At 39.5% G+C, this 21527-nt stretch overlaps 2 protein-coding genes and 1 pseudogene across 2 annotated transcripts; 2 read left to right on the top strand and 1 right to left on the bottom strand.

Annotated features, from left to right (window-relative positions):
* Positions 1–1594: 1594 nt before the first annotated feature.
* Positions 1595–2533, top strand: LOC122914189 (olfactory receptor 51I1-like). The gene has a single exon (XM_044260820.1). The coding sequence runs from the start codon at positions 1595–1597 to the stop codon at positions 2531–2533; it is 939 nt and encodes a 312-aa protein (XP_044116755.1).
* Positions 2534–8839: 6306 nt separating this feature from the next.
* Positions 8840–9793, top strand: LOC122914190 (annotated as a pseudogene).
* Positions 9794–19932: 10139 nt separating this feature from the next.
* Positions 19933–21026, bottom strand: LOC122914191 (olfactory receptor 51Q1-like). The gene has a single exon (XM_044260821.1). It carries the CDS (start codon positions 20884–20886, stop codon positions 19933–19935), a length of 954 nt encoding a protein of 317 aa, XP_044116756.1. The 5' UTR covers positions 20887–21026.
* Between the last annotated feature and the right edge of the window lie 501 nt (positions 21027–21527).

The following is a 21527-nucleotide window of genomic DNA, read 5'->3' on the forward strand; positions in this document are numbered from 1 at the left end:
GAGCTATATGCTGAAGTACTTAAGAAAGGGAAGGCAGAAAAGAAAAACAAAGTAAACAACAACAAAAAGCAAAACAAAAATCATAAGAATGACCAGGATGGAAAAGAGGAGTTAGGGTGTGTCAGGATTTGCAGACAAGTCAAGTTAAGCAGGTAGATTTCACAGGAGTTTTGTTGTCATTAAAAAGTGTGCCATTCAAAAAGGATGTCTGCATGGGATGTAAAGAGTTTTCCTTTATCTTAAACAGTTCAGGGGAACAAAAATCACCATTCCTCTTACTATTTTAAATTAATGGATGACGTTCAGATGCCACTGACTTCCACTCCACCAGACCATTTTGAAGTGCCAGGGGCACCAGCCATTTTAAAATCAGTTTCCTATATAGGTTGGCTTTCCAGACAGGCTTTCAGAAGTCATCAGCACTATTGAAGTGGACCATCATGAATAAAAAGACTTGCTTTGGGGGTGCCCGGGTCAGTGAGGTGTCTAACTTTTGGTTTCAGCTCTTGGTTTTGGCTCAGATCATGATCTCCGGGTAATGAGATCAAGCCCTTTGTCAGGCTCCACACTCTTCAGGGAATCTGCTTGGGATTCTCTTTCTCCTTCTGCCCCTCCCCCAGTTATCTCCCCCCTCACTCCCACACTCCACCCACAACCAACCAAATAAATAAATATATAAATAAGAAAAAAATCTTTTAATAAAAAGCTTTTGTTTTTATATGTGCAGTTTCAAATACTTGGTCTGAAGGGACAACTCTGGGACTACTGCCCGTCTTTCCCACAGACCACAGTAAGTATTGATTAAGCATGCTGTGTGTGGATTGACAATGGGAAAGCAATTCTCCATTGTGCAGAATACTTCTTTCCGTTAATAGGAATTCCAGTGGGCAAAGTATTTCTCTTCATTAACCTTTGTGTGCTCTACCCCACTGTGGGTAAAAGCCAAAATGATTATCCAGAAGGCTGTAGAAAGAACATGGAGAACTGAGACCATTTTAGAGCTGTTTTATCCGGTAAAACTACATAAGTCTGTGTCTCCAGTGGAGAACATTCTTCAGTGCTGCTCAGAGTGGCAGATATGGACATTTAGAATCTTTATCTCCTGAGCAATTCTCTACTAACTTTGAAGTAGTTTTATTCTAACCCCTGTACCCAGTGATTACTTAAAATCCAACATTCTTTTACAGGGAATTTAGACAGATTATAGCTTTCTTTGTGTTAGTGTCTTTCCAATGATGTCTTTTTAAAACTACACAATGCCATGTCTTGATAGAAACATGGAAAACATTCAATTCCTACCAGATAAACACAGTGAAACCACAGTGGAGATTAGTTTTAAATATGAGTGATAAAATATTCTACCAGATTCCCTTATTCTAGAGGTAAGCTTATTTGCAAGTATGACTCCACATTTTTGTTTCCCATCAAAGACCAAAATGAACTGGTCATGGATGAGAAGAGGGACCTAAATTGGCAGATCATATGAGGCAGAGGAAATTGCAGGCTCTCTTAGCTTCTAATAACTTCATGTGTCTCACCCCAGGTTGTGTCTCTGGCACCCACCTAGGTCAAAATACTCAGACTCCATAGGAAAATGTTCAACAGCAGTAAATTCAACCCCAAATATTTCCTGCTAACTGGTTTCCCTGGTCTGGAAGCCCTGTACCCTTGGTTTATCTTCCCATTCTGCTCCATATATCTCGTGGCATTTGTGGGCAATAGCCTGGTCCTGGCAGTGATCAGGAAAAACACCATTCTGCACCAGCCAATGTATCTTTTCCTAGCTATGCTGGCCTTTGCAGAACTTGGTGTCTCTGCATCTACTGTGCCCACAGTGTTGGGCATCTTCCTTTTTGGTGCCAGTGAGATCTGCTTTGAAGCCTGCCTTTTGCAGATGTTCTCCATACATTCATTTTCCATCATGGAGTCTGGAGTTCTGCTGGCCATATCTGTGGACCGCTTTGTGGCCATCTACAAGCCACTGAGGTACACTGCCATCCTGACCAGATCCCGTATTGCTGCTGCTGGTGCTACACTTGGACTGAAGAGTGTGATACTTATGTTCCCACTGCCCTTCCTCCTGAAACGTCTGCCCTTCTGTGGCCACAATGTCCTCTCCCACTCCTACTGCCTTCACTCAGATCTAATACAGCTGCCCTGCGGAGATACACGTCCCAACAACATTCTGGGGCTTTGCATTGTTACTTCCACTTTTGGGCTGGACTCGCTTCTCATTGTCCTCTCTTACATACTGATCCTCTACACGGTGCTGGGCATTACCTCTGGGGAGGGGCGGCGGAAGGCCCTTAACACATGCGTGTCACATATCTGTGCCGTGCTTGTGTACTATATGCCCATGATCAGCGTGGCTCTGGTGCACCGCTTCGTGAAGCATGCGGCCCCTGCAATCCGTCTACTCCTGGCCAATGTCTACCTTCTGGTGCCTCCTGTGCTCAACCCCATCATCTACAGTGTTAAGACAAAGCAGATTCGCCAGGGGTTAATTCAACTCTTTCTTCCAAGAAAGCAATAACAGGGTTAAGGCCAGTGAGATGTCATCCACGAGCCAGTCCTTTTCATCACCAAAAGTGGTCCAGGGAAGCACAGGACGCTCATCACCTTCTCAAAGTTAGAAAGCTTGATAAGGCTGCATGTTGATGAATGTATTGAGAATTCATATTTCATACACAAGAGGTCATAATCTAAATCTCTATTGTATAGTATTTTGTCAGCTCCTTTGTTACATGTGTCAGCTTAAAAATGCATCCACTCTTTCATCCAGAAATTCCAGTTCTTAGCACTGCCCTAGATTTATACTCTGAGGTTTGTTTATGAACAGGGAGACTTGAATAAGAATTTTCACTTCAGGGGTGCCTGGGTGGCTCAGTTGTTAAACATCTGCCTTCGGCTCAGGTTTTGTTCCCAGGGTCCTGGGATGGAGCCCCGCATCGGGCTCCCTGCTTCTCCCTCTCCCACTTGCCCTGCTTGTATTCCCTCTCTGGCTGTCTCTCTGGCAAATAAATAAAATCTTAAAAAAAAAGAATCTTCACTTCAGCTATGTTTGAAATAATATAATAGTAATAATAAAAAGAACCCTGACTGGCCATCAATAAGTAAATAGTTAAATGACTTGATATCAGCCCACAAATGGAGTATTCCACAGCATAAAAAAGACAGATTGATAAGCATTCAAAGTTTAAGCAAGAGATATCAGGGTTCACACTCACATATTTGATAACACTTTTTATAAAACAATTTAATCATATAAATATCAGTTTATGTATTCAAAAATACATGCTACATTGTTAATAATAATAGCTTCTTTTGGTAGAGACTGTGATGGTGAAGAGAAGAACAAATGGAATTCTTCCTTGACCTATTTTAAAAAAATAAGGCATTCCACATTTTCCTTCATTATAAAAATATACAGTTATATGTATACAGCTATGTGCGTATATATATATATATATATATACACACTAAAAAACTGTTCAAACCTTAGAACAATTAGAAGCAAACTAGATACTAAGAACAAAGCCCTAAAATTGAGAATAAGCCCAGAAGAAATAATTTTGTAAATCAGTAATCTGTATTGTTCTTGAGGAATATGAAGGGAGGAATAAAACTAATTCTTCATCCAAAGCCCTCATTGAAAAAATCTATTGTACATGGACATTGAGATGATGAAGTGGAAAGTAGAGAGCATAATTTGCTAATGCTAAATATTCTTAGTCATCCTGAGAATTTAAAATGTGAAATTACAGAAGACGTGCTAAGTTGAAGTCTTTGCACCTGGAGTATTAGTAGGGAAACATGGGAGGGGCAGATTCTGAGAGGTGTGTTTTCCTTGTAGGGACCTGGATTTACAAATGTCTCTCTCCCTCTCATGAGAGGAGCTGTCCCCCCACTCAAATTCTTGTTGTTTGTCTCATACCGTACATCACAATTGTAATCAAGTAATTGTCTTTATACTGTTTTGTACTGTTTTATTTTCCTACATCCAGTACATATGAAGTTCAGTAAGGTAGGACGATGTCTTTTTGTTCACTCGGAATATACTATTTGATAAATGCTTGGTGATGAACAAATTAATCATTGAGTGAATTAATACAAGTCAACAAATACTTCCTTGACCTTGTGATTTTCTTTATGCATGAATCCCATTTGATGACACTGTATCCCTAGTATTCTTTTTTTCCCCTCTGTTTTCTGCATTGACTACCATTTTTCTCCCACTCTTACTTTTTCAGGTTCTTTTTCTAAAGTCAAAAGATATGCTCCTGGCAGATGCTAAGCCCTTTAACTTCTTGGTAAAACATCAGTGGTCTCAATGCAAAATCCATCCTCAGTCCCAGCACATGCATTTAATTAAACATTCCCAGTAACATTGGGGAGATTCTTGGCAAATGCATGTGTGGTTTAATCTTAATCATATATAGAAAAACTATGGTAATATTTCAGATATGGTATGTGAGATATGATTGCATTTGGAAGAAAGTTTGAAAATAGGTTTGGTTTTGCTTTTGTTCTAGGTTGGTTGGTTTGTTCATTTGCTTTAATCTATCGCAACCCATCCCCGTGGGTCCAGCCAACCTCATCAGGTCCAAAAGACCTGATTTCCTTTTTAAGATAACAGGTATCTCATTGTCCCATTGCTGGCATTTTCATTTTTGTCAAAAGCAAAATTACAGAATGCTTTCAAAAAACAAAAGCAAGGAAAATGAAAAGGATTTTTTTAAAAGAAGCTTTTATCTTAAAGATAGATAGACAAAATGATAGATAAATATATGATAGATCATTTTGGCTAAAGTAAGAGAATGCATGATTAAATTTTCATCTTTAAAATGCACATAATTTACATAAAATTAAATTCTTACACATGGCACAAATGCATTTGTAAAGTATTAGGATTTCACTCATTTCAATTTGGTATAGAAAAACTTTATGTGATATATGGAGTTCCAAAAGTATACTTTGTCTGACACTCCAACATTCTCAGCCTTATATGAAATACAGATTATAGGGGCACCTGGGTGGCTCAGTGGGTTAAGCCGCTGCCTTCGGCTCAGGTCATGATCCCAGCATCCTGGGATCGAGTCCTGCATCGGGCTCTCTGCTCAGCGGGGAGACTGCTTCCCTCTCTCTCTTTCTCTCTGCCTGCCTCTCTGTCTACTTGTGATCTCTGTCTGTCAAATAAGTAAATAAAATCTTTAAAAAAAAAAGAAAGAAAGAAATACAGATTATGTAATTTCTGGGTTTTTGGTAGAAAATTATAGCCTTCACTTTTAAAATCATAATTCCATCCCAGTGCCTCATCTAAAATATATTTACCTCAGCAAGATTTTTATATAAAAGTTGCAACAAAACTGAAAACAAAATTTGAGGGTAAATATTTCTCATGGAAACATTGGAAATATTGCCCATTCCATTAGTTGCAATAATCTGAAATGTGTCTTTCTGAGAAAGGTGTGGGGTGTCCTTACTTGAGAAAAATAGTTAATAAATACATTCTATCTAGCTTCTCATCTTCAGTGTCAGTGGGTTTAATTCAATTCCCTGTTGCTCACTCCATGGTGTCTCCTGACCTCTACAAGCCTATTTTCTGACTGCAGATACTTAACTTCCAATTCCTTATTTCCTTACTTACACTAGATTTATTTGACTTTGATAAGGCCATGTCTCACTCAGTCCCTGCATTCTCTCCGAGTCTGTCAGTTCACTGCTGACTTCATACATATCTGAATCTCATCTGCCTACATATCATTTAATGCATTTACACACCAATCACACAAAACTCTCTTCTCTCTGGTTAAACCAGCAGCACAAGAAGTTTATTTTAAGAACTTTTAAAAGTCCTATAAAAATGAGTCATGGTGGATTTTGAAGCCAAGATAGATAGATAGATAGATAGATAGATAGATAGATAGATAGATAGATTTTTTTTCCCCTTGCTGGTCAGAAAATTAGCCAATGAACCAGCCATCCACAAATAATTGAAACTCAAGTTTGGTTCAGCGATTTTAAATTCTCTTTAACCCTGGTCTGGACAGGCTCGCTCTGCCAGTTCTCTGTAGTCATCTTATGCTGGTGATCTTTCTGATCAATCTTCCCCTCCCCTGCCCCCAACCAATCTGAAACCTTTCTCACAAGAGCTTAACCCCTTGAATTTCATCATGTCCTTTTATTAAACACTTTTGATATTTTATGAATACCATAACCTCTGTGCCCTGTTCCTTACTCATTATCTACATGTTTATAAAAGTGGCAGCCGATGACCATTGTAAGTAAATTAATACATTATTTCTCCAAGATACAAATTGTTCTATAATTGTTAGAATAATAGCTAACCCTTATAATGCACTTTTTATAAGTCAGACCCTTTTATAAACAATTTACATATATTAATTATTTTATTCTTGTAGTAGATGTTTATGCTCATCTCAAATAGGTCTTGACTCTGCCATTGCCTGGTTCCTCTAAGGGCCCCTGAGAAGGAGTGATGAAATTATCTGGGCACTCCTCCTCGGGGAACCAGTCCCTCTCCAACAGGAAAGATCATTATTAATAGAAATTTAGGGACAATTTGAATTGGACTGATCCCTTCTGAGGATAACTGACTGAGAAAGGAGGCAGGAAGTGTGGGGATGCTGATAGTCGCTGGTTGCTAAAGGTTCCCGTTCAATGCTCAGAGCCATTCTGAGGTACGTATCAACACCTCTGTCTTTAAAAATAAAGGAGTTTCCTAATTTTTAAGTAGGTAGAGTTGTCCTGCACACAGCATTCACTTCCACTTCTGCCCACTTCCAGGAATGTAGTATCTACTGTGCTGTTCTCTCCTCTCTCTCTGCTGACCTGCGGTGTTCCACTGTGTATTACATTAGGCTTTGGATTAAACAATCCCCTTTTTCCTCCTCAAACTGGAAATGTCCTTGTCATATGAATCTGAAGCTGAGGGGAATTATTGCCTTTTAATACAATTTTAAAGGAGACTTTGAAGGCTCTTAAAGGAGCCTTGCTTGGCTGGGGAGATTTTGAAGGACCAGGACAAAAAGGATGCAAAGAAGCAAAAAGGATAAAAACAGAAAGAGAGAGAGAGAGAGAGAGAAGCACAAGGAGAGCCAGAGAAGGCTGCTGATAACAGGAGAGGATAGACCCTAGCTGCAAGTCTCCCTCAAGATTTGTTTCTTCCAATATCAAGTCATCAGAGTGGCATAAACTAGAAATAGGCAGCAGTGGAATCAAGAGTGTAATGAGGCCTCACACAGGAGAAACAGCTGCTGGACCCAGAGGCAGACCAACTTCGGTCCACTGTAAAGGTTAAGAAAGATGCATTGGGCTTTGGGCAGAGAAGGGAGAAAAGAAGCTCTCCATAGCTATTGGTAAATGTTAGTGTCCTCCAAGTCCCCAGCCATGGGACGTTCCAACATGTGTCGTCACGTCTTAAGGTCAAGAACTTGTCCCTGACAAGTTGTTTAATGGGATCAGTAGGAAGTTGGTGATGTCTGTGTGCCCTTGTCCCACAAAATGCTGTATAACTGTGCTTGTAGTAGTAAACTCCTCCACCTTTGTAAAGCTAATGCAATGAGTTTAATAAAATAAGTCACCCATGTACATATTAATTTTTACTCATGTTAGTTCTTGACTTAACCTGCAAAGAACTAAATAACAACCAGCATATAATAGTGAGGTCCCTAAAGCTCAGCAGTGGCTGAGTGAGGAATCCTCATCAGAGAAGATGAAGACAAGATTTCAGCATGTGTGGAAATTATTGCATATGCAAGTGTGTGAGCAGGAGCACGTGTGTGTGTGTGTGTGTGTGTGTGTTTGGATGAATTAATTGAAAATACCTCTCCAGAGGTTCTTCCTGCCCTGTCAGCCCAGAATTCTACTGTGACACCTGGTGACATCCCAGATAGAGCTGAACTTAAAATATCCCCACTTTAGAGAGGTGTTTTTCTCCTCCTCTCTGGTGCCATCCTCCCCTGCCCAAGAGAATCTTCCTTGAAAGTCTGTTTAGGTTTCCAGTGTTGTTGTTGCAGCGTATCACAGGTGTGTCTGAGTCAGGAAGAAGGTCCAATGGATCAGGTAAGTTGTCCTGGAGAGCTGCAAGTTAAGAAATTGTGTATATTATGGTGACAGAATATTTTCATGAACTTTAAAGTCTGCATGCAAATCCTTCAGCCTTGGTTCTTGACTCATTCTATCCTTTACACATCATCTTTTCAGTTGCTTCCTAGTCCTTTCAAAGCACAGAACAGCTAAACCCAGGGTGAATTCATACCCCATTGTTTTCTAGTTTATTTTCCAACCATTTGCTCCAGGCTCTTCACTGCCACTTGTTAGCCTTGCTTTGGACCTCAATTATTCCACATGTCTACATTCATTCCAGAGATATTTGTTTTCATGTACTATGCTGCTTGTGTTACATTCATATTTATCAACATCTTTGTCCACCTATTCCTGACATTAGTCCATACCTTAAAACTGAGATTGCCTACACATGCCTTTCTCCCCAGCAGCTTTCTGAGACCAAAGCAGCGGCACTGCAAGACAAGACAGACATTTTTCCCTTGGCATATCCAAAGTGAAGTACAATTTAGAGGGATAATTTTCTTTCAGCTTTAAACTTTACTCTGATGGAGACTGTAATCCCCTTAATCCTGGGCATTTCCTGATGGTGGCCATCTTGTCAATTTCTGGCAGGAGACCTATGGCCACCTGAATCTCTAAACTTTGTTTTCTTCTTCCCTTCCACAGAGTCCAGAAGTCTTTCTTCATTATAATGTGATCTCACTAGCTTGTTTCTAATTTTTAAGGTCCCATGGGATGAGATTTCAACATGAAGAACTCCAATAGCTCTTTGGAGTTCTTACCTACAACGTTCATTCTGGTTGGCATCCCAGGGCTGGAGACAGAGCACATCTGGATATCCATCCCCTTCTGCCTGATGTACATTATCATCTTCCTTGGGAATGGCACTATTCTTCATGTCATCAGAACAGACCCTGCCCTGCACCAGCCCATGTACCTCTTTCTTGCCATGTTAGCACTGGCTGAGGTTGGTGTCTCTGCATCTACTCTTCCCACAGTGCTAGGCATCTTCCTTGTTGGCATCACTGAGATTACTTTTGATGCCTGCATTTTTCAGATGTTCTTCATCCATTCTTTCTCCATTTTGGAGTCAGCAGTGTTGCTGGCCATGTCTGTGGATCGATTTGTGGCCATCTATAACCCACTGCGCTACACAACCATCCTCACCCTTCCCCGTATCTTTGGCACAGGAATTATCATGGGGCTGAAAAGTATTATTCTCATGGCCCCATTGCCCATGCTCTTAAGGAACTTGCCCTTCTGTGGCCATAATGTCCTCTCTCATTCCTATTGCCTCCACCCCAACCTTATCCATCTACCTTGTGGAGATGTTTCTATCAACAATATCTATGGGCTTTTCATTGTTACCTCCACTTTTGGGCTGGATTCACTACTTATTGTGGTTTCCTATGGGCTGATACTCCACACTGTACTGAGTATCACCACTGGGGAGGGGCGGAGGAAGGCACTCAATACATGTGGATCACATGTCTGTGCTGTGCTTGCTTACTACGTGCCTATGATTGGTTTATCTATGGTGCATCGCTTTGGACTCCATGTCTCCCCTTTGGTTCATGCTATGATGGCCAATGCTTATCTCTTTTTTCCACCTGTTATCAACCCTATTGTCTATAGCATTAAGACCAAAGAGATCCATCATGGCATTGTCCGAATGCTCTTCCAGAAAAGAGCCAGAGTTTAGACAAAGGATAAAGTAGGAGGGGACTTTCCTCTATAATCAAAGGGGATCCTAGCTCACGTGTTATGCAAATGGTGTTACTTTAAAATATGTTATCTGATGAAGGTTCTGCATAATCAAGCAAAAAAACTGAAGTGGGGTACCAGCGAGGGTGGATTGTCTGTGATACAGCACTATAAAGAATTGATGTTATTTTTTAAATGTTGTGTTACATGAGGTTTTCCATTATCTCACCTAGCTGGAGCAGGAATGTAGGAAGGATTTCTTATGAAAACATAACTCTTCCCATAAGTGAAAAGTAATCAAGAGTTGGATGGTGTTCTGGGAAACCTACTAAGCTCTTCACTCTAGGAAATGGGGATGTGAAATGGATTATATTCTCTTGAGTTTTTGGTACCTGATCTCAATAGCAGGAGGGTATACTAACTAGCTTAAAGGAGGCTTCCAGTACTGACTCTGGTACTTGCTCAGCCACCAGGGCTCCCAGCTGAATGTGACAAAGATTACAAATCTTGTTTGTTATGTAAACAACATACAAATCTCCCTCCCAGGATGCAGAATCTTTTAAAAAGGAAAGCATGCCCCTTACATATATTCGTATTTTTTTGTCTGGCTGGTTATTTATTTGCAGACATTCGAAATAATGTAGAAATTTCACATTCGTATTTTCAAAGAAAGGAACTAAGACTTATGAGAGGCATATGTATACTAAACACTCTATATTTAATATTTCAATCACTTCCCACAATCCCCACTTCCCACTCAGTATTAAGGTTGTTTTTTTAAAGATAAAGAACTGGTGCAAAAAAAATAAATAAAAGAAGAAAAAGAAAAGAAAAACTGGTGCTTAGATAAATACGCATTTTGCTCAAACCCATTCATCCAAAACCAAAGAACATTAATTGAGCACATGCATGGATCAAACAGAAATCTAACCCCTAGAGATAAAGTGGTGACAAAAAAGACGTGTTCCTTCCCTTATAGAGCTTAGAAATTTCTCTCTACCTCCGTCTCTGGTATACGTTGTACTTTCTGAAACTAGGTTTAGAACCAATTTAAAATAGACCCTGTAATCCTCCCACACACAAATAAAGCTGTTTAATGTATCATGTTAAAATGTTATGCCAGTACCATATTGTTTTGATTACTACAGCTTTGTAATTCACCTTGAAGGCTGGAATTGCGATGCCTCCAGTTCTATTCTTCTTTTTCAAGATTGCTTTGACTATTTGTCTTTTGTTGTTCCATACAAATTTTAGGGTTGTTTGCTCTAGTTCTGTGAAAAATGCTGTTGGCATATCAGTAGGGATTACATTAAACATGTAGATTTCTTTGGGTGGTATAGACATTTTAACAAAATTTGCCCTTGCCATCCATTAGCATGAAATATCTTTCTATTTCCTTGTGGTATCTTCAATGTCTTTCATCATTGTTGTTTTAGTTTTCAGAGTACAAGTTTATCACTTATTTTGTTAAATTTACTCCTAGGTTTTTATTATTTTGGATGCAATTATAAATGGGATTTTTTCGTAATTTTTTCCTGATGTTTTATTATCACTCTATAGAAATGCAGTGGATTTCTGTGCATTGATTACCCTGCGAACTTACTGAATTCACTTATCAATTTTTGCAGTTTTTTTGATGGAGCTGTAGGGTTTTCTGCATATAGCATCATGTCATCTGCAATGATATGATGGAATTACAAATTCATATGCCTTTTATTCCTTTCTCTTATCTGACTGCTGTGGCTAGGGTGTGGAGAAAAAGGAATTCTCATGCACTGTTGATAGGAATGCAAACTGATGGAAGACAGTATAAAGGGTCTTCAAAAACTTAAAAATAAGCGTGCCTGGGTGGCTCAATGAGCTAAGCCTTTGTCTCCATCCCCGGTCATGATCCCCAAGGTCCTGGGATCCAGCCCTTTGTCAGGTTTCCTGCTCAATGCAGAGTCTGTTTCTCCCTCTCTCTCTGCCCTTCTCGCTGCTCATGCTCCCTCTCTCCTTCAAATAAATGAATAATCTTTAAAATTTTTTTAAAAATGAAAACTTAAAAATAGAACAACCCTATGATCTAGAATTGTACTACTGGGCATTTATCCAAAGAATACAACAACAGTAATTTGAAGGAATGTATGAACCCCTATATTTATCGCAACACTATTTACAATAACCAAATCAGGGTAACAGTCTAAGTGCCTGTCAATTGATGATGAATATATAAAAATAACACACATGCACACACAGAATAGAATATTATTCAGCCATAAAAAGAATGATATCTTGCCATTCGCAACAATATGGATGGATCTGAACAGTACAATGCTAAGTGAAATAAGTCAGTCAGAGAAAGACAAATACCATACGATTTCACTCATATGTGGAATTTAAGAAACAAAGAAAGGGGGGGAAAAAGACAAACCAAGAAACAGACTCTTAACTACAGAGACGAGAGGGGAGGGGAGGAGGGAGGTGGGTGAAATAGGTGAAGAGGAGTAACAGGACACTTATCATGATGAGCCCTAAATAATGTATAAGATTGTTGCATAACTGGGGCACTTGAGTGGGCAGTTGGTAAAGCATCTGACTCTTGGTTTCAGTTCAGTTCATGATCTCAGGGAACTGGGAGTGAGCCTATGTCAGGCTCCCGGCTCAGTACAGAGTCTGCCCGAGATTTTCTCTCCCTCTCCCTCTACCCCTCCGGCTTGAGATCTCAAATAAATAAATCTTTTTAAAAAAAGAAAAGAATTGTTGAATCACTATTTTGTTCACCTGAAAGTAATGCAACACTATTTTTTTTAAGATTATATTTATTTATTTAACAGAGAGAGAGAGAGTTCACAAGTAGGCAGAGAGGCAGGTGTGGGGGGAGCAGGCTCCCCACTGAGCAGAGAGCCTGATTCGGGGCTCGATCCCAGGACCCTGAGATCATGACCTGAGTCGAAGGCAGAGGCTTAACCCACTGAGCCACAAAGGCGCCCCCCCCCCAACACTGTATGTTAACTACACTGGAATTAAAATAAAATACAAAAAATAAAAAATAATTTTAAATGGTGTTCTTTCATTGCATTGCAAAGGTGCCAAAACAACCAAAGATATTTTTGTAAAAGTTAATTCTGTTACTTTAACTCCAGGTTTCCAGACTCGCATGTTTCTGTAGATTCTAATCTAGGGATCTTAAGCTGCCTCTAGCTATGCCCTAGATTCATAGCCCACTGATAGATGACTGCATTCTGCTGTCAGCTGTGACTTAGAATTATCAAATGAAACCAAACAGGCAAACCATAGGAAGGGCCATCCCATACATGACCAGAGAAATGAGAGTGGCAGTTCCTTGGGAGAAAGGAGAAGAGGTAAGTTTAGAGTGTCTGGAGAAAGGCATCCTATAGCTGGAGAAGTACAGGAAGGAATGATGAGACCAGATTGTCAGGAAGCTTGACATAAAATGAGAATTTTAGGCCTCACTTTCATTCTCTTTCTGAAATTTCTGATGAACCCTCAGGCTCAGGCTTCCTCACTGTGATTACTCTTATATTTAAGGCTATCAAAGACACTGAGATTCTAAAGGTGGTATAGTTTGTCAGATCATGGTTAATTTAATGTCTGTCGTTCAAAAAGTTCCATCCAGAAAGGACTCCACGCATATCCCCCTTTTCTAGCTTCTTTCTTTCCTATCTTGTTCACTTTGTTTCCCTGAGGTCCAGTCTCAGAGATGAGACAAAATCCTAGAAAATCATACAATGAAGAGTATAGAAGTCTCTGGGTGTCTATGCAATTAAAAAATAAGCAAAGTCCAATATGACTGGGAAAGTATCAAGTTTGGCTCCATCTTTTTCTGACATAGTCACTATTCTGACTTAAAATTTAGACCTTTTCATACCAACTTTATTCTTGATTTTGCCAACAGAACAAAATGATGTCATTATAGTAAACTAGGCATGAAGCTAAATGATGAATTAGAACCCTTGAGAAAAATGCATGACATGTTATAAGCATTTCCACATTCATCAAAGTAAGTATTAGTTTGTTTAGACCAATTCTACTGCCAAGAACAATTAGAAAGGTTAAGAGAAATACTTTGTAAATGACTTCAAAAATATTTCACTAATTTTTAATTTTTAATGAAAGGATGAAGCATAACAAAATAAAAAAATAAAAACCTTAAAGAATATATGGTATTTGCTGGAAAGGTCAAGTACACATGGAACTAGAGCCCCAGAAATAGAGTATCCTGGGGCAACAGCAATATTAGAATATGATCAGTGGTTGCCTGGGGCTGAGTGCAGGGGAGGGGATTGACTGGAAGTGGTTAAGAGGGAAGTTTTGGGGGTGATGGAAAAATTTCATATTTTGATTGGGTGGTGGGTATAAGTATTTGTCTACATCATTAAACTGTACCCTGATAATGTGTACCTTTAATTTTATGTAAATTATAACTCATTAAGGTTGATTTTTAAAAGACAAAACACAAGATTATATTGTGTCTTAGATTCAACACATACAAAAATAATCTATCAACTTGCTATTAGAGTTTCTGTATGCTCACTAAAAAAAGAAAAAGGACTGATCTATTTCCCCTGCAACATTTCTTATGTGACAATGTGTAAGTAACAAGTTGATAGGCACATCTGGGTGCCTGGGTGGCTCAGTTGTTAAGCATTTGACTTCTGATTTCTGCTGAGATCCATGGTTTCAAGGTCATGAGATGGAGACCCTTGTGGGGGTCCGTGCTTAATGGAGTCTGCTTCTCTCCCTCTCCCTCTGCCCTTCCTTACATGTGCTCTCTCTCTCTCTCAGATAAATATATCTAAAAAAAAAAATCCACTCTCTCCCCAAAAAAACCAAATAGTGATATTCAGATAGATAACTTCTAAGAAAAACATGTGCAGTACTGTAGCATAATGAATGTGGTATCTATAGTAACATAATATTAGCCAATTTTTATACATATGATGCCACTACTTTTTCCTGCTAATTTACAGGTTAAAAGTTATCACTGGAGTCCTCTGTTTTGCACATATTACCTGCTGTTCAATATACTATGTGTAAAACACACACAGACACACACACAGACACAGACACAGACACACACAACACACACACACACACACATATATGTATGTGCATATATTTACATTCAAGCTATGACTAGACTCTTGCTCCCAAGGTGAGAGGCAAAGAAATACAAATAGATACTAGGCTAGAAATCCATAATCATAAAAATCCACCAATAAAAATGCCCATATTAGGACATGAACAACATGTCAAATGTTTTACCCTTTGCAAACAAATGCAGAAGGATTGTACAAGCATGTACATTCACATTCAGTCCTGGTAAGAGTGGATTGTTGGACAAATTAGATGAGTTTAGCATTTTTATTAAAAAATGTTTAAATATTTTTCCCTGTTATTTTTCCAGTATGGAATATAATGTTGGAATAAAATTTTAATATATAAATTGAATTAATGTTCTCATTGAAAATCTAATAATTTTTAGCTTCCGTATTTCTTATACTGATTTGTCAGATAAATTAAAATTTCTTCTAAAATTATTTGTTTCTGTTAATGAGTGTGATTGTGGCTACTAGTTTATCATTGTTTCTAGGCCCTCTCAGCTGGCAGAGCAAGGAAATCTGTGTCCATATACTCACCTGGGTCTATACAAAAATGTCTGCATTTAACCATAGGCAACCACATTGAGCTAACCATGACTTCATATTGACGTATCCAGCTCTGTTGCATGGATCACTCAAGCCATCTCCTCTTGCTTTTCTGTAACCTCCCACTTGGATAGTGAGAACCTGGCTGCCTCCATCTGCCATCCATTCACTTAGGTGTTCGATTCCAGCACACATGTAGAGTGTTGGTAGAAATGCTGATTACACTGCCGTGAGAAATTACTTCATCAAGCAGAGTGCAGCATTTATTGTTCTTCCTCTTTCTACTCTTACAGACTCCAGCCAGTTGGCAAGCTCAGTGCGGCAACTCCACCCCACACCCATCCAGCACACACATCCTTCAGTGCAATACCCATCTCCTTCAATGCAGTTGTTTCATATTTTGTAATAGAATTCTATTTTTTTTGCCATATTCTGCATTCCATCCTGGGAATCACTGATGTCATAAGTATTTATCAAAATTAACATACATTATAGTTCTTTCTGTACTGCTATAAAGTGCTACGGGATGTGGCAAATGCATGGTGTCATGTATGTACCATTCCAGTATTATAGAATGATTTTATCCCTCTAGAAAATCCTCTGTGCATCACCAATTCAGCACCCTACTCTCCCAAATCCTTGGTGATGACTGATTAGCTTATTCTTTTTCTAGTATTACTTTTTTCAGAATTTCATATAAATGAAAGCAAACATGTAGGTTTTTTTTTTCTTTTTTTAAGATTTTATTTATCCATTTGACAGACAGAGATCACAAGTAGGCAGAGAGGCAGGCAGAGAGAGAGGGGCGGGAAGCAGGCTCCCTGCTGAGCAGAGAGCACAATGCGGGGCTCCATACCAGGACCCTGAGATCATGACCCAAGCTGAAGGCAGAGGCCCAACCCTCTGAGCCACCCAGGCGCCCCAACATGTAGGTTTTTAAAACTGGCTTCTCTCATTTAATAATACATATTTAGGATTCATCTATGCCTTTATTTATCTTGGTATCTCATTCCTTTTTTTAAATTTCTGAATAATATCCCATCATCTGGATGCACCACATTTTTTTTAATCTATTTACCTGATGAAGGGCAAATTCATTGCTTCAATTTTTCTCTGTCTTTGCTTTTTTGCTCATTATTTGCAAGAAGATTCTTAGGTGCCAGTTAGAATCAGATCCCTTTTTCTGTAGCAGCAGCCTGAGTTCTCTTCTGCTTGAACTAATACAATTCACTTCACATCTCTAAAAAATTGATATATCAATCCTACTTCCTCTTATATATCTCATTTAAAATAATTTTAAAAGGATCAAGAAGACCACCTTCTGAATTTTATGAGATACAAGCATATTTCCATATTGACATGGGACTAATAGAGTCATTTACTTTCTGGGCACTGAATAACTTATGTAGAAACATTTCACAATAACTAAAAATATTTTCTAAAATGCAAATCTATTTTGAAATCTAAACATGTCATTTCTTAAGTCGTGAAGGCTACACACATACACACATGCACAAGTACACAAAGGAAAGAACAGTTTTGTCCAGGGAAAGGAAACAGAAAGATTGAATAAAGAATTAGGGCAGACTTCTTCATTTAATATTCATTTAGTTTCCACTTAAATATTGGCAGATGTCTGGGAGTTTGGTGACTATAACATTCAGCTGATAGAAAGCTCTCACTGAGAGATTATTTCATTCTCAATAGCTGCTGGAAAGGCAGCACACCAAGATATTACCCACGCAAGCCTATGAGCTTAGAGTCCATGGGTACCTTGTCTTCCATTACTTAGACTGTACTTTATAACATGGACAGTTAGCTGGACCATTCACTGGTCATCGAACAACCTACTTTGCCCAGTAATTCCTCTTTGTGTTTCCAAATTCTAGTCTTTTTTAGTGTAACCAAATATCTCTACTCTCTTCTATAGCTGACTTTAGTTTTACAGTTACAGAAACATAGGCCCTGTGTTGGAATAGTCTGCCAGTGCTGCCAAAAAAAAGTACCACAGACTAGGTGGCTGAAACAACTTATTTTCTCACAGCTCTGAAGGCCTTGCACAATTTCTCACCATGCTGGTTTTCTTTGAGGCCTTCCTTCCGTGGCTTTCAAATGGTTGTCTTCTCCCTATGTCATCACACAGTCTTCCTGCTGTGGTTGTGTTTATCTGTGTCTAATCACCCCTTTCTTCATGGGACACCAGTCATACTGGAGCAGAGGCCATCCTAGAGAACTCATTTTAACTTAATTACCTCTGTAACGACCCTATCTCTAAATATTGTCATATGCAAAGATAAGGGGATTTAAATGTCTACATATGAATTTGCAGGGGACACAATTCAGCCCATGACACTGGTAGTTCTCATTTTCCTGAGTTGAATTTTATCCTGTCATCACCTCAGAAACCCATCCTCCCTTTGGGGAAGTCTTTAGAAGGTAGTAGAAATATCTGTGTGTGTGAACAGTTACCATCTAGCTACCCCAGTTCCTATTCTCGTGATGATGGAACCATAGATGTTCCCATCCATAATCCACAGTGTAATTTTTTGAAAGGGAGTTGAAGAAAAGAATTCACATAAACTGAGCACCTTGGTTTGCAAACCTGTGTCTTCTACATACTGTGATTCATTGAAAACTCTTAGCCTTGTGAGATGGGTATTATTATCCCAATTTTAGAAATCCAAAAAGTGAACGCAGAGTTTTATTAGCTGGTCAAAAATTCATATAATTAGTAATGGAGGAAGAAAAAAGTAATTATTAATGGTGTCAGGTGCTCCACTTGAAAATCTGGCATAATCCCATGACTTACTTTCCCCTCACGATGTTTTGGGAGATTCTCAAGCCTGTATTGTCTATTGAAAAAAAAGGGGGGGGCACCTGGGTGGCTCAGTCTGGGTTAAAGTCTCCTGGGTTAAAGTCTCTGCCTTCAGCTCAGGTCATGATCCCAGAGTCCTGGGATCGAGCCCCACATTGGGCTCTCTACTCAGCAGGGAGCCTGCTTCCCTTCCTCTCTCTCTGCCTACTTGTGATCTCGGTCAAATAAATAAAAAAATCTTTAAAAAAAAGTCTCCTTCTCCTTCTCTTTTTTCCTCTTCTTTTAATTTTAGTTAGTTAACATTTGTGCAGTATTGGTTTCTGGAGTAGAATTCAGTGACTCATCACTTACACATAATACCCAGTGCTCATCACAACAAGTGCCCTCTTTGACCCATACTCCTAACACATTTATTGACATTTTAAAAAATCATTTGGGTTTCTTGGTCCTGATTTCCCCTGTTCTGAGATTGCACATGCTTCCCATTCTGCAATTTGTTTCCTTATACCACCTGGCCCATGGTTCTCTAGAGAAACATGGTAACTTCTAGGCTCCAGTAAAGAAAGGGGAAAATAAGGGAGAAAAGTATATCAGTGTAGAAAGACATCCTTTTCCCACTTGTTCTCTGCCTTTTGTCTCCTAAGCATCCCTTGCCACACTGCACTCTCACTGAAGTCCTGTTTATTTTGATTCAAACCTAAGTCAGTCTTCCAGTCTTCCTACTGGCAACCTGCAGTATGGGTTCAGGAATCAGAAGTTGTGACCATAATTATAGCTGCCTTTCAAACTGATATGTCTGAAATCCAATCTCACTCCTACGAAATAATGATCAGGAAAGCCATATTCCTTCTATCTGAACCTTTTCTGGTACAGAATTCATGATGACAAAGGGAAATTGCCCCTAAGAATTTGAGCCACATCAAAGACATTAAGGTTCGAAAACAAAGCAAAAGAGTCTGCTCTGGTCAGAAAATTGAGTTCTTATTCCCACAAATATTATACGTAAACTAACTTAAAGTTTTATTTCTAAACACTAAAGGGCCTCTAGCATGACAAGAGCCTTAATTCTAGTGGTGGGGGACCTAACTAACCATTCCACCCCAATCTTCAGTTTACATGTGTTCATTTGGTCTGCTGCAATTATATTCTTTAGGTACACTGGAAGAGCCAAGAAACTTGAACTGTATCCATCCTTCCTGGAAGATTTGCCACTTTTTTTTTGCAAGAGAAAATTGGAGCATATCTTTGCAGGAAGGTGAGCCAGTACAGTGGACCTCGAGTTTACCTGGATATCTGAGTGAAGCTGCCTGTGAGAATGGGTGGTGGGGGCAACAAGTAAGGGATTTCTTCAAACTTATTTAACCAAGCCCGTAGGAGAAAAGTATATCCAGAAAGGAAGACAAAACTTAAATCTTTACTCAATTAATGAAGCTCATCCCACTATTGGTAAATGAGCTAGAATTGAATCCACTTAGGCCCACATCGCTTTTGAAAAGAACATTTGGTGGTAGGTCCTCCCAGACAAAACTTTGAGAAAAGCCAGAACCATGTCATACTGTTTTAAAAAACTGATGGGGTATTATTGTATAGTCACCATTTCTCGTTGTGACTATACTGTCCCCATAAGCCTGTATCTCTCAACTCCTAAGTAATCTAAATAAATTCATTCTTTCATTTTAAGCACATATTTCTTTTGGAAAAGAGGTGGTTAATTCCATGGCGGATCTGCTTCGTCTTTACACTGTAAATGATGGGGTTCATCACAGGAGGTGCCAACAGGTAGATATTGGCCATAATGACATGGACCAGTGGAGAGGCATGCCTGGCAAATCGATGAGTCATAGATACTCCAATCATGGGGACATAAAGGCCCAAAACAGCCAAAATGTGGGATAGACAGTTATTGAGGGCCCGGAACCGCTCAGTCCAGGAGGCTGTGCCCAAGATACTCTTCAAGATGAATGCGTAGGAGAGCACAATGAGCAGAGGGTCCGTCACTATAATGAGCAAAACGAGGGCAAATCCGTACCAGCTGTTGATCGAGATGTCAGCACAGACCAGGCGGATCAAATCCTGGTGGAGGCAGTAGGAGTGAGTGAGAAGGTGGGAGCGGCAGAAGGGCAGGCGCTTGAGTAGGAAAAGGGAGGGGAGAACAGCCAGAATGCAGCGGCAAATGATAGCTAACGCAATCCTGCCAATGACTTTAGTGGTGAGGATGGTGACATAATGGAGGGGGCGGCAGATGGCCACATAGCGATCAAAAGACATGGCCAACAGTACTGAAGATTCCATAAAGGAGAATGTATGGATGAAAAATACTTGTGCAAAGCAAGCTTCAAAGCTGATCTTACGAATGTTGAGCCAGAGGAGCTGCATGACTGTAGGCAGGGTGGTGAGGGTGAGGCCCAGGTCAGTCAGGGCCAGCATGGAGAGAAATAGGTACATGGGCTGGTGGAGGGATGGCTCTGTGCGGATGACAGCGAGAATGGTGGTGTTACCCACAATGGAGATGGTATAGAGGCAGCAGAAGGGAATGGAGATCCAGATGTGTGAGACCTCAAATCCAGGGATGCCCGTGAGGATGAAGTAGAAGGAGGCTTGGGTGGTATTAGTTACTGTGGCCATGCCTTGTTGAATGCAAAACCAAAATCTGTGTGTTTCACAATGAGAGATTTCATCAGTATGCTACCGCCACAGGATCATTATCTATTCTTTAATCTAGGACTGAAATAGGTGTCTGGAATTGATTTTTTTTTAAGTTTTTCTTTTTCTTTTAAGGTTTATATATTTATTTATTTGTTGGGGGGATGGGGAGAAGGGAGAGAGAGAATCCGAGCATATTCCCCCGATGGGGCTCTATCCCACAACTTCGAGATCATGACCTGAGCCAAAATTGAGAGTCAGACAGTCAACTGACTGAGCCATCCAGGTGCCCCGGAATTGTTTTTCATAAAACCATTGAGCAATATGCTAACCAAAGTGGTAGCACATAATTATGGATTCTATTGCTATAAATTTGTATTTTAAATTATCTTATTTTTCCAACATTCCAACACTATGCACTAAAATTTAGCTTTCTGCAAGCCTCATAATACACTTCCTACCAGCTCTTGTACACATAAACTTACAGATGCTCATTTACTAACTGAAACATTGGTCATCAATATTTCAAAAAACCTTCTAGTGACCAAATCAAGAGACTTTTTTTTTTTTTTTTTCAAGTTCACCTTAAACTTGACACGCAGGCAAGTAAGATTCTGGAGACC

Source organism: Neovison vison, chromosome 7 (genome assembly GCF_020171115.1).
Source record: "Neovison vison isolate M4711 chromosome 7, ASM_NN_V1, whole genome shotgun sequence".
Taxonomy (NCBI): domain Eukaryota; kingdom Metazoa; phylum Chordata; class Mammalia; order Carnivora; family Mustelidae; genus Neogale; species Neogale vison.

What these genes read in the sequence shown, in the direction of transcription:
- LOC122914189 (XM_044260820.1), top strand. Translation starts at nt 1,595, where the DNA reads ATGTTCAACAGCAGTAAATTCAACCCCAAATATTTCCTGCTAACTGGT.
- LOC122914191 (XM_044260821.1), bottom strand. Translation starts at nt 20,886, where the DNA reads ATGGCCACAGTAACTAATACCACCCAAGCCTCCTTCTACTTCATCCTC.